The sequence below is a fragment of the Onychostoma macrolepis genome, chromosome 02 (assembly GCF_012432095.1).
Source record: "Onychostoma macrolepis isolate SWU-2019 chromosome 02, ASM1243209v1, whole genome shotgun sequence".
Taxonomy (NCBI): domain Eukaryota; kingdom Metazoa; phylum Chordata; class Actinopteri; order Cypriniformes; family Cyprinidae; genus Onychostoma; species Onychostoma macrolepis.
Genome location: NC_081156.1, coordinates 2513205 through 2526526, shown reverse-complemented (window position 1 = coordinate 2526526; position 13322 = coordinate 2513205). Strand labels below are relative to the sequence as shown.

Below are 13322 nucleotides of genomic sequence, written 5' to 3'. Positions count from 1 at the left end.
ATGAAGTATCCTGGTCTTTTTAACACACTCGGGCCTCACTGTTCAGATAGCCCTTTAATAGCAATGACGTGAGCCCATGAAGGAACCTGACCTCTCGTAAAGCCACAAAGACTGGGCTGTCTACCCATCCAGCTCCTCCACACAAAACCAGACAAATACAGTATCCATCTCTTCATCCAGATTTCTCTTTCTATACTGGCCTCTTTCTAGTCATTATAAATCAGTTACATAAAAAAAGACTAAATTGATTGACATTTGGATGAGCCATGACTGACTAATAAACTAATTTCACATCCACCACAGATACATGGAAATTTTGAGTGGAAAATTACAGTACTCTCAGCTTTAAAGGCTGGATGTAATTTCATTATTACAAAAGAGGTCCTTGAATTTGATAGGTCAGCAGGTGGATTATTAAAAAAACAAAAGAAATAAAGATAGATAGATAGATATAGATTCTTTCTGTGTCCATCAGATGATCCAAATCAGCTATCACAGTACTAAGTCTTTCTTTCTTTCTTTTTATTCATTCATTCATTAATCACTAATGTTATGTTGTGCACTTGTGCTAACCAGTCCCATAGTACTGAAAGATATAGGCAACAAACAGAAAAAAATCAACAACAAAAAAGCAAACAAACCAATGTTGCCTAACACGTTGCCCGACAATAATGACAATATTTAGGATTAATATAATTTATCAAATTATGACAACCATCTCCAAGATCTTCTAAAAAAATATGTATATATAAAGCTACTGAAACAACAACATTATATATACCAAAACAGGTACTTCCCCTTCAATATACAGGAAACCTGCATATATATTCACCATATTACCCCCCCCAAAAAAAATAAATAAATAAAACAACAATTTAAAACCATTTTAAAAGACTGATGAGATTAAGAATAATAATGTATCATAAAAATGATCCTAATCATATATTAAAGACCGCTTGGTCAAATCCATATCCAAGTAAGCTTTACAGATGAAAAGGGTTTAAGTTTGTTCAATGAAGCATAAACAAATATCACATATATGCATGTGGAACAGTCCTTTATAGACACTGAAAGTTTAAGGCCAATTAAGGTCACAGTTACTTTATGACATTAAAGAGACCCTTGTTCTAATTCTGAAAGATGCCCAGGGACTCTGCTCACCTGCGTGAACATGCCAGTCCTGCTGCAGGGAGGCATGAGGACTGCAGATGCGGCCAGAGCAACAAACTGCAATGCATGCAATGCAAGAAACCTAACACATGTTCTACAGGGAGACAGGAAGGACAGCTGATCATCCTTCCAGTAGCAAACTACATGTAACCATGTGTCATTATTCCATTTCAGTTTGTCAAATGTCTGTGGGACTTTGCTGGGGGAAAAAAAATGGTTGGAGGATGCTTCTTTCCTGGCTTTTCTTTACACAACGTATGCATATGTTCATGCAGAGTTATGAAAGAGAGTGACTCTGCATTCTATAAGTGACTTGCCTGATATTTACAGGAATCAGAACCAAATTGTGAGAGCAAGTTTGGTTGATGTGTTCCATATGAACAGAACCACAATTGGTGGAAAGCAGCAGAGAAAGGCTAAAAGCAGCTAAAATCCATGAAATCCATAAAATGCTGAATAGTTTAGAATAAAGACACAACACAACATCCTGATATTTTTGATCACAATCTGTCACAAAACCCTGACATACTGCATCTAAATCTTCCTTTCATTCTGGCTTCAAAGACAGGTATGTGTGGAGTTCTGTCCCTCATGCTGACCAGGCAACCATCCAATGTAACCCCAGGAACTCTCCCGTTACTCTTTAATTCCACTTTAATATACCAAGTGCTGGTGAAAATAAACTCCACTTCCTCTTCTGGCTTCCGCAGTAACAACTAAGGTCACCTTGAGCAAGAATCTTCCTCTTAACTTCCACGTTAGCTCACCTTTCTAAATGTTTGGGAGGAATTGCCATGGGAATTGCTCTTTGTTAGTTTTAAACCTTAAAAAAACAGCTGAGGTGCTTTGGATTGATCCTTTTGAGATGTTGACTCATGGATCACCTTGCATACCTGCAAATGTTAATGTTATTCAAGAACGCTAAGGCATTTAAATCACTGTAAAGCCAGGAGTTCAATGTCAGGAACAAATCTAAACTTGGATTGGAACTGTTCAGTACATGGAGCTACCTGGATGTGTTTCAGAGGTCTAATCCAGAGTTCAATCTTGTAGTCACAATTTATGGAAAAAAAAACACAAAAAAAACTGTAGTGCTCCACCTCACTTAAACCAAATTGAGAACACATCTTTTCAATGGAAAATCCACGTCTGTAAGTAATTAATGTGAAAACATGAGCCACAACAGTGCACAAAGCAATATGTGTATAGAAATAATCTAGTAATACAGCATAATGCATATCATTATGTAGGAATTATGGGCAGATAAAAATTCTTTACAATTACTTGTTTCTCTACATAAACAAAACTATTTAAACTTCAGTGCAGTGTCATGAGTTTGGCGGTTATGAATGGAGTTGATTCATGACTGGCCAGTACACACTACTTATAAGCGTATAATTACAGTAATATGGTGTGCCTTTTTTATATGTAGAAAATCTCCAAAACATAGTCAAAAGTTATCATGTGTCTAAGTGGTTCAATGAACATGAATTGCTTTTTCAGACATGAGCCCATGTATTTGGGATCCAGTGAGTGTCTGTTTCTATCTTTGTGAGCTCGTTTCTCAGCTCAGTGAATGCCATGGCCAGGTCGTCATTGATGATCACTTTCTCAAACAAGTGGCCATATTTATTCTCCATGGCTTGGGCGCTGGTAATCATATCCTGAAAGTCCTCCTCCTGTAAAAATGAATAAAAGGGCAATGCATGAGAATAATATTACAGCAATGTTCAATATACAACAGTTAGTTCCATTCCCAAATTTGACTGGCTGAGCAACAAAAGTGCTGATATTTATGGTGCATTCACATCTTATTGGAATTACTGTAATTATGAGTTGAGAAATCAGAGCTTTTCAAACATTCCGACTTTACAAATTGTAAATTATGAGTTTTACGAGGTTGTGAATGTGTTTACAAGTTGGAATCTCATAGTGATTAGTGTACCATTAGTATAACAGCGCTGGAATGTTTTACTGTTTGTATCACTCCTCTTGTCTGAGTTGTAGAACAGAGTATTTGAGTGTTTCCCATGCACAGAAATGAATCAGATGGGATGGGAATCAAATGAATGAGATTTTAAAAATCATAATTTTAATGGTAAAATCGTAAAAATGCTATGCAAAAAAAAAAACTGTTCAACGGTTAATGGTAGTTTCCTTACTTTATGGTGAAAAACTGCAATGGATCTAATAGGACAGTTTTGTCCCAGTTTAGTAATCTTAAATTGACATTCCCAGAATTTTCTATGACACTTTGCATTTGATGGTTTTTCATTGAAATAACGGTTTCTTTGAATGTCAAGTTATTTACATTAGGGTTTTACGTACTTAATCTAATGTTTATTGCACCTGAGTTTTGGAGGTGGTTGTCTGTATATTATGAAGGTAAAAAAGTATTTTAGTACATTAATAATTTTTTTGTATAAAATTGTTAATGTAGTAAAATATTTGTAATTAAATGTTACTACAGTATTTTTTAGAGCAAAGATCTGGCAACCACAGCTGTCTTTCTTGTACTGTAAATGTAACTTTTATACTAACAGTGTATAACCCAATATACAATCAATGCGCTCTTGGCTGAATCAGAGGTTGTTTCCTGTTAGCATAGCCTACTGTACGGCATGTACACTGTGAAGGGATAAACAAGGCAAAATAATAATACAAAAATTATGCTTTTGGCTTTTTTCACCATGACTGATACTCACAGTCTGCATGCCAGAAGAAATAAGGTCCACTGCCTACAGTTGATTCATTTAGGTCATTTAGGGATACCATGCTTTGGAGTGTTTTCCTTGTTTTGGTCAGCTTAATAAAATAAATTGCTAAAGTTTAAGCTTTCATTTACATTCTTTACATATATACTCATCTTGAAATTTTTAGAAAAATATCCATATGCATGAATACAGTTAAGTGTATTTAAGAGTTCATATTAAATTCATTCAGGTCAACAGTCAAATGTTCTTCCTCCGCTATGATATTGTCCACTATTTTTAACAGTGAAAAGACATTTTACCCAAAGCTGCAGATGGTTTGAAATAATACATCTTGCCTATAAATGTCTTGCCTTACGTCAAAAGGTATTTCACTTTGCGGTTTATGAATTATAAAAAAATGATGTGACATTATACGTCAGACTGAACTGACTTGGATTGGAGGAAGAAAAGTAAAGAAGACCATAAAGATGAGTCAGTCCTCTAAATCATGAAAACAAGAGATGTCCAAGTGTGTCGTGTTAAGGTCAGTGCTCAGTGCAGTCATATAGGACTTGTCTTGGGTTAATATGGAAAGATGAGCAACACATTTGCACCCAAGAGCTTGGTAGTTTGTAAAACAACCTCCAGGTGTGAGAGAGATGACCTAAGTCTTTTATAAGACCCCAGGGCAGACTTAGGTGCTCAAGCTCACAGCATGACACAGATGTGTCTCAGTGGGGTTACCAGAAAACCTTCTACCCCAAGCCTGAACAACCCTCAGACATTTGGAAGTGTAAGAAGATGAACCTGTGTGTGCTCATGGGGCACACCTGCAGCCCACCCTGGAGGGATTTTTAAAAGGGACCCTCGGTGCATTAAAGGTGCACCAAATGCCAAAGAAGCTGAGAGTTGGGTCAAGATGACAGGTCAGGTCAGGCCTTTTCCACCTATGTACTGAACTGGTGAAACATCAGCATGGTCGTGAATTAAGAATGAGGGATTCTCCAATATATTTTTTTGGTCCCACATTATATAAAGCATTCTTAACCACTATGTACTTACAAAATAAGATTTTGATACACTGCACTTATTGTGTGCTTTTTGTGTTTTGCAAAAAAAAAAAAAAAAAAATTAATAATAAAAAAATAAATAAAATACGCAGTTGCTGGTTTTGTTGTAAGGTTAGGATAAGGGGTAGGTTTAGACTCAGGGGTTGGTCCACAGTGATTACCTTACACATTCACGCAAATTACACGCACTTAAAATGTAAGTACAATGTAACAACACGTTTTACACAATAAGTACATTGTTTCAAATGTATATTTTATCCCTGTAAAGCCTGACTTAAGAAAAATCTAATTCGAAATGGAACAGTTTATTGAAGCTTTATACAATCAAACAATAAATCAATATTATATTTGACACATCATGCTTTTATGGCTCATATATTATGATTTAGGAGAGGCCAAAACAGAGCAGAAAAAAGTCTCGAAATCCTGAAGGGTCATATTTGATACACACATTTTATCACATTTTATCCAAGTATATCCAAGCATCAGTATAATCAGTCCTTAGATGTAAAACTTTTTAATGAGTATCAACACCAGCCAATCAGACAGTAGAAAACGACAACAACCATAATGCACAAACAAACAGAGTTGGCAGGAAACTACAATCATTATATCTCTTACCGTAAATAATTTTGTAGGTGTTTGCTCATTCTGACTTGACAAAACTTTTGCTTTTCTTCGGCTCAGTCTCAAGCTCTCTATTGACGGAGGCTTCACAAATACAACATAGGGTTTAAACTCAGAGGTGTATAAGGCTGTTATGGCCTGTTAGAGAATGGAGAAAAAAATTGTGAAAGAATGACATACAGTGAGCAAAATGGCAATAATTTGTTCAGTCATTGCCTAGTATGAATCTCTCCATATTGTAACTGTTTCATTTCAAACCATTTTCTATGACATGAACACTAGACCATTTCCAAAATTTGCACCATTTGCACACGAGGCCTGCAGCATCAGCCATGCGTAAATTCAAATGTGGGGCCATAGTATGTTCGTTAATACAGTGAGAATGTGTCTATAAATGTTACAAGCTGATGAAAAAATAATCAGACCACAGGAAATGTACCAACTGGAGTGGAGCTGACAGAATCTCCCCGTCCAGAATGACATAATTCCTGCCCTTGAGTCTGTGTTCCAAAGTCAACAAATATGACATGTAATATAGGTCTCCCTGGCTCTCGCTCACTCTGTTTATCCCTGTTTCTCTCTTTCCTCTTTCACTCATGCTTCTGGAAAGAGGCACAAATTGTGGCATTTGTATCATATACTGCATGTGTGGTTCTTTGATAATATGAAAATAAATCCACTAAACAATATGTCCTGAAAGTGGAGGTTGTTGTTGAAGAGCCTCGTGCATGGATACCTGATCCAGTGCTTCTTGGCACTCATGAATGAAAGAAAGAATTCGTGAATGATCTTTTACTCACGTGTGGCTTCACATCCAGTAAGCACACCTTGCTCTCCGCTACAACCCTGCGAACTGAATCCAGACTCATACCATAGTAGTTCCCTTTATATTCACCAAACTCCAAAAATCTAGATGAAACATTTGAGAGAGCATGAAATATGGGTAATTATTTATCATTTTTATCATATTTTTTATGTATGTTACATGTTTGATCAAACATTTGAGAAATGGTCTGTAAAGAACAATCCAACATGAAAATGCAACGCATTGTGTCACATTTGCATATAACATAAGATAGCAAATCTTGGGCCTTATCTATCATAAGTCAAGTGCACAACTTATCCTAAATGGAAAGGAGAATTAATACTAAGAATGTGTTTTGTACATTTTTTATTTATTTATTTTAAATGCTGCTAGCTGGTTAACGCCTGAATCTAGTTATAATACAAATTCCCCATCTCGCAGGCCAGAGTGCTTGGTTGTAGAGAACACAGCAGACTACTACAATCTAGCATACTATCATTATAATAACATTTAATTTACCACCTGCTTTTCATGGGCGGTAATAGTGTAATGTTAATTGCAACAAGAACATACAGTAGTTTTCTGAATAATGTATAATGAAACTAATTTACATGAAGGCATGTTTATGCTGAATTCATTTAAATCTAATATTTAGTTAACCTGGGTTTTGGGTTATAGGGTTTTGTACTAAAATGCAACATGCAGAAGTAGAACTACTGTTTAGTGATTTCAAACCAGAACCTTTTATAATTTTTAAATCATTTGCCTAGTTGATGTTTTTTTTTTTTTTTCCTTACTAAAGTAGAGATAGGCTCCTGCTCAGTTCTGGTAGCAACTTCTTTAGCCTTTGGCTTCAAGGCTTTTGTATGGTAATCAAAGATGATGGTAAATCGGTGGAGTGATGCAAAAAGCAGTCCGCTTTTCCTTTCTAGTGCGTCTCTCTGGAAAGTTGGGCTGTCTGCTCTCCGTCATTCCTGTCTCACTTGCTTTTGACTTCTTTCCCTATGTCCAACTAACAAGACAAAAAGTCATTTCAAACCACAGAGGGCTCTTAAAATATCCCCCTAGTTTAATATAATGTGACACTGTTCACGGACACATGCTTTTGAGATTTCCTTTCGCTTTTGAGTGAAAATTGGAGAAAGAGAGTATTTCCTGTCAATGGATGTGATCTGCGTTTTCAGCATTAACAAGGATTAAATGTGTGATTTAAATTCCATGAGCATTTTTAAAGGAAGGAATAAAGCAGTTGGCTTCTTGTAAATCCACTATTTAAAGTCAAGATTTTGAATATTTTTTTTAGATAAAAACAAGGTTATCATTAAGTGGTAGATTATTAAATGTGTTGTTTGATTTTAAAATATGCATTTTTTAAATTTTTTATTTTAAATCTGTATTAACAAAGTTTTATCCATGAAACTTTCATAATTGCTCACTAAAGAGGTTTAGCAATGCAAAACAACTCAACTCAAAACTAGCCTCTAGAATAAGCTACAATATGGGCTGGGTATCATTTAGGGATGCTTAGCTTACTTGTGGTCAAGGATATCTTTTTCAAAAGTGTGTTTGGAGACAAAGTGGTACTCCACCCCTTCTCTCTCATGCTTTTTCCGCTCCCGAGTGGTATCTGTTGAAATTAAAGAAAAAAAAAAAAATTAAATTACAAATCAAATCCTTATTTTCTATTGAGGTTGACTTGCAGATCCCAGAGACCCCGATACGCTAAAAAATAATAGTAATTGTGAAGTTAATGTGATTTGTTTTTACAAAATCTTTTAATAGGTTTCTTTGACCTTAAAAGCTACTTGTCAGCTATTATTATTGATTTATCTGTTTACCAAAACATAAACAAATATGACTGGTATTACAGTGTATAGTAACAATTCTCTCTTTTTTTTTCATGTGATCCCAGAAAAATAATTTAATTATATTTCTCTGAGACCCCAAATAGAAAATGATGATCTTACTAATACTACAGTTCTGAATTTAAGAATTACAGTGCCTTTTAATAGCTTTTAATTAGGGCCACTACAAAAGAGAATTGAATTGTTCTAATAAACTCTAATTAAAGTAAAATATTAATTCAATAAAAGGCTAGGCTACTATGAAAGGGACCCTTGTGTTTGCTGTTGCCCCAGGGTCCTATGTATTCTTATCAAATGTACACTACAATAAATACAAGTGCACATTTGATACAACTAAGAACACTTCTTTTTCACAAGTGGAAGCAGAGCTGTCTCTGCAACATGTGTCCAAAACTGAGCAAGGGTTAGGTAGTAAGACCCTTATTTAACTAGACTGAGTCACACAGAAAGTATGCTCAGAGGTGAGCTTAACAAGGCCTGAGGAGCTCGCCACACACCCTAACTCTAATTGTCCACACGTTCTCTGCATATTCCAAAATAAACTATAAACTTTTACTGCCAATGTGATTTGTGTATGTGTGTGTGTGTGTGTGTCCTCTTCATCTAACCATTTGAATCACATGAAAATCTTCTGATTATGGAGCATGTATACTAAGTGAGATGGCTAATATTGCAAAAAATGATCTAAACCCATCAACAAAACACTGTTACCAGACATTAAACAGCAGATACAAGCCCATTTCAGTGTCGGCTTTGAAGTACAAGCTTTATATGGACATTTAAAGGCAGCAGGAGTCTGTTGCAAACACTTTATTCCACTGAACTGGAAACAGTGTGATCACAGCTGTTTATTAGTTGTGGTTGTCATTAGTTGTGGCGCTCATGTACGGCTACATGTCGATGCTAAATCACGGCCACCATCTTACTGATCGAGTTCAGCACTCACTACTCAAATGTCATAAATCAAATAAACGTATATGTCAGACAGAGTTAGACCCTAACCCTGTTTCGCTACAGTTCGGAAGCTTGGAACACAGTCAGAAATATGGAAAGCTGTTAGTTTGAGCTTCCAAAGGGGAGAAACAGGCAAGACAAACGCCAACCTAAAGCAGAAACATGGCCTTTTTCCAGAATAAAGAGAAAAAGTCACACCGCTCACTCCATCTCTGCATCGTCTGTCTAGCTGTTAGTGGCTGTGATTATCCTGTTCTTTCATCACTCTATCGCCCCCTGTCCACATCACTCTTGGACACTCAGAGTGGCAGTGAAAAGCTGGTTCTGTTCTCTTCTCCACTCTGGCAGTCCAACACAGCTTTAGGCCTCAATGTGGAAAGATTTGATGGTCTGCCTACAGATTATTCATGAACATTTACAAGAGTTTGGAGTCAAGGCAATAGTTTTACTTTTAAGAAATATGGCTGTTCTTGATTCTTGTTAGTCAGTTTGCTTGCTTGGAACAGAGTTAGAGAGCAAGTACCTAAAACTGTCGTTAGTACCATTCAGTGGTTCATAATGTACTGTTAGGAAGTCAAATTAATTTTTATGTAAATAAATGATTCACCCATCAAATAAACAATTTACAAATTCAAAGGATTACCTGTACTGGAAAAAAAAATTAAGATGTTTTCTAGTTGTACTGGTTTTTAGTGGTTAATTGGATTTTAGTGTACATTTATTTGTTTTATTTATTTATTTTTAATACAATAAAATTATGTATCATCTAGATTGTGTATCTGACATATAAAATACATTAAATACATTAAAAAAAACATTCTCTCTTAAATAGCTTCAAAGTAGTTCATTTTTTAAGTAGCTAGTAGGGATTGGGCATGAGTACACGAGTACTCGAGTGACAGTGATGATAGCAAAGACTGTCACATGACTTTGAGAAATATATTGTTTCTTGTTTTATGATTGGTTATGGTGACATTTTACTCTTTACTCAGCTTCAGATCACTCAGCTCAAATAGCAATGAAACATTTGCAATTGACTATGACTGGATTATTTGCAAGAAATGTTTTAAATGTTTTAAAAATGGATGTATTATTGCTAATAATAAGTTTTAATAAGCTATCTAGTATTCAAAAGAAACAAAAATGCCCATCCCTAGTAGCTTGTAGTCTATCTAGCTACTTTATTTAGCGGCCATCTTTGTAATACCAACAGAGCAGACAGCTATGTAGACATCTGACACTGACATCTCCAAAATTAATATATTTCCAATCAGCAATAAAATCAAGACAAGAATGATATCATAAATGTGCTTCTTTAGAACAAAAAAAGGAACAAGCTTGTCCAGCCAATGCACAAGCATGTTTAAAGGGGAAATCAGATTAAATTTTCACTTTTTTTACCTTTTTTTGCATTCAGTTCAGAAAACATGCAGCGAGTTTGTTATGGACTGTCTGAGTCTGAAAAATGTAATCCAGTGAGCTGTTTCTACAAAGACAGCTATATTTGAATAAGACCACCTTAGAGCCAAATATGGAGTCTAAAAGGCAGCAATTCAGGAGTGAGCAGTAGCTCATTATCATTTAAAGAGACATGTACCAAAACAGGTCGCTGTGAACAGAGCTGTTTTTGACAAGGTAAAAAGGGTGTTGTTTTACACAACCACTGGGGAATTTTAACCACGGTATGGTACAGACATTTCATGAAGACCCTAAACAGTGGCTATCCAATGTCCCAATAGAGGTGATGCTTGTCTGATCAAAAAGCAGACAGGTTTTCTTAGACCTTATGTAGCTCTACCCATTTTCATCATCCGATTTGTATTTCCACAGCATGAAGGTAAAATCTTATAGATTTATGAATGAACCGCTCATTTTAAAATCTTCCCGATCTACTGACATTTGTTTTGACATTTGCTTCAAACATTACAATGCTTATGATAACTTTTGTTAACTCTACAATAACTAAATCTACTTCACCAGCTAATTACTCTTCAACAGCGATGTCATAGACATATACAGAGCTGCTACTAAAATGGAAGTTCAAAGGCAAAATTCTAAAGATGGCTGCATACTTGTTTCTCTGGCGCATGAGGTCTATAGCCATTATTTTGTTTTTATTCCCACCATATTATTCCCATTCATTTAGCTATTGTGGTCTGTCTGATCCCTCTCATGATGTCCCTGTTGTCATTTAGTTTGGATGGTAACAGTTTTGAGGTAACAAGGTGTGAACTGAACTTTAAGCAGCTCTAAAGAGGTTTACTATTAGGTTGATTTATTGCACAAGTGTTGTATGAACTCACATGGCACAGATACACTGAAGTGTTCTGGGTCAGAGAGTAGAAGTCTTCTCTTTAACTCGGTCACACCAACCCCACTAGTCCCTGTACAAAACACAAACACAAACACACACACACATACACACACACACACACACACACACACACACACCAGCAGTTTATCACTCCTTAATCAACACTGACAAAGCAATAAAGCAGCAGTCAACATTCACTGAATAATTCATTCAATATAAATACAAGCTTATCTAAATCACCAGTACCAATATACATTTTCATCACACTTCAGTCAGTACACTCATGATCCCTGTCCAAACATTTTCTCTTTATCTTGCGCCCAATATAAAAGACTGCAGACTTGGCTGGTTAGTTGGTACATGAACAGATTCAGTCCTTGTTTGTAGGCGGACATGTACTGTATTTAAAGTCTTCATGGACTGTCTAGGCCATGAAGTGGCCCATTATTCCGGCAGGCATCTGCTGTTTCCATCACTGGGATTTAAGTATGAGGATGATGGGGTAATGCTGTATTGATTTCAGGCTGTGGCTCCCGCCACTCGCACCCCTTCCAAAACACAGATCCAGTCTCTGCTCTGGCCCAAGCACCCCCAGAAGGAAAAGCCATACTACTGTAGTGAAAATGAAGAATCTGTCTGGTGCCCATTCATGAGAGACTAAAAGCCTGTGTCTGCCAGCCACAAACAGATGGTATGGTCACTGTGGGTGCATCTCTTGAAATCAAAGTAAGTATGTTATCACTACACTGGCTGCAACTGGCCTCCTTGATGTGGAATGTGATTCTGGAGTGAAATTCCTGCCATTCTGATAATGCATGAAATGCTTTTGGCATCTCAGTTCACGTTTGGCACAGTATTGCTTTTCACAGCAAATGAGTTTTACAGAGTGAGAGGAAAGAACAAAATCGCATTGAGGTTGAATATAAAATATTAAATCATCTTGTTTGACCTCACGTGGGCTTTCTGCCTGCCCTCAATGTCATCATCCACCAGTGCTCATCTTGCAAACAAACCTGTGGGTTGATGGTCTTCGAAATATTTGCAAGCTGTGTCTGTGGTCAGTTGAACAAACACATTAAGGAAGATACAGTATATTTTCATTCCGGGATGCCTTTTAAGTTATAGTTCTATATGGCATACCTAGGCAAGCAGCGATCATAGAGTTAGTCAAATTAGACGTTAACGTTCTACACCCATGGCCAACAAAAACTCATGAGAATGACACACATTAGAAGTGAAACTAGTAATTTGTACAACAACCTGCTCATTAGGGATGAGCAGACTGCTTTGGTGGGCTTGAACTTTTGTGGACATTTTGTTTGTCTCGTATGCAAAATAACAAATGACATGTTAATGTGTTAATGAACAGGAAAATTCTTACAAGAACATATATAAATATCCCCCTTTTTTATTTATTTTTTTTTTTTTGTAGATTTGAAAAAATGTTTGTTTTGTTTTTTTGGGATATTTTAAGAGACTACTCACACTGACACAATGTCAGTGTCTGTATGTGTCCTCTCAATTATATAATTCTTTCCTTTACGTTTCTGCATGTTAGTTGCAGCATATGATTAGTTGGACCAAAGTTTTTATTTTTATTTGGGGGCAGCACAGTCTAGTGCCACATTTTTGTTCATTTTTCTCATATATCAACGGTAGACGACCCAGGTTCTGACCTTGCTGAGATGATTTAACGTTTTTGAAATAAATCCATGCAGTCCTTGAACATATTGGCTCTTTGTCCAGACTTGTCAAGGCTCACTTGAAGTCCTTCAGTACTGGGAGAGACTTCACTGTGCTCCTGTACATTTTTTGTTGTTTGTT

The 13322-nt window shown here is 36.2% G+C and overlaps 1 protein-coding gene across 1 annotated transcript in view; it reads right to left on the bottom strand.

Moving 5' to 3' along the window:
* Window positions 1–667: 667 nt before the first annotated feature.
* The window catches only part of mpp7b (MAGUK p55 scaffold protein 7b), a 65624-nt gene continuing 52969 nt past the window's right edge, over window positions 668–13322 (bottom strand). Inside the window, exons 12-16 of the mRNA XM_058793765.1 lie at window positions 11488–11568; window positions 7899–7992; window positions 6361–6469; window positions 5555–5698; window positions 668–2849 (exon numbers count right to left, since the gene is read on the bottom strand). Coding sequence (XP_058649748.1) covers window positions 2670–2849; window positions 5555–5698; window positions 6361–6469; window positions 7899–7992; window positions 11488–11568 — 608 coding nt within the window. The 3' untranslated portion in view covers window positions 668–2669. The remainder of the gene's footprint in view (window positions 2850–5554; window positions 5699–6360; window positions 6470–7898; window positions 7993–11487; window positions 11569–13322) is intronic.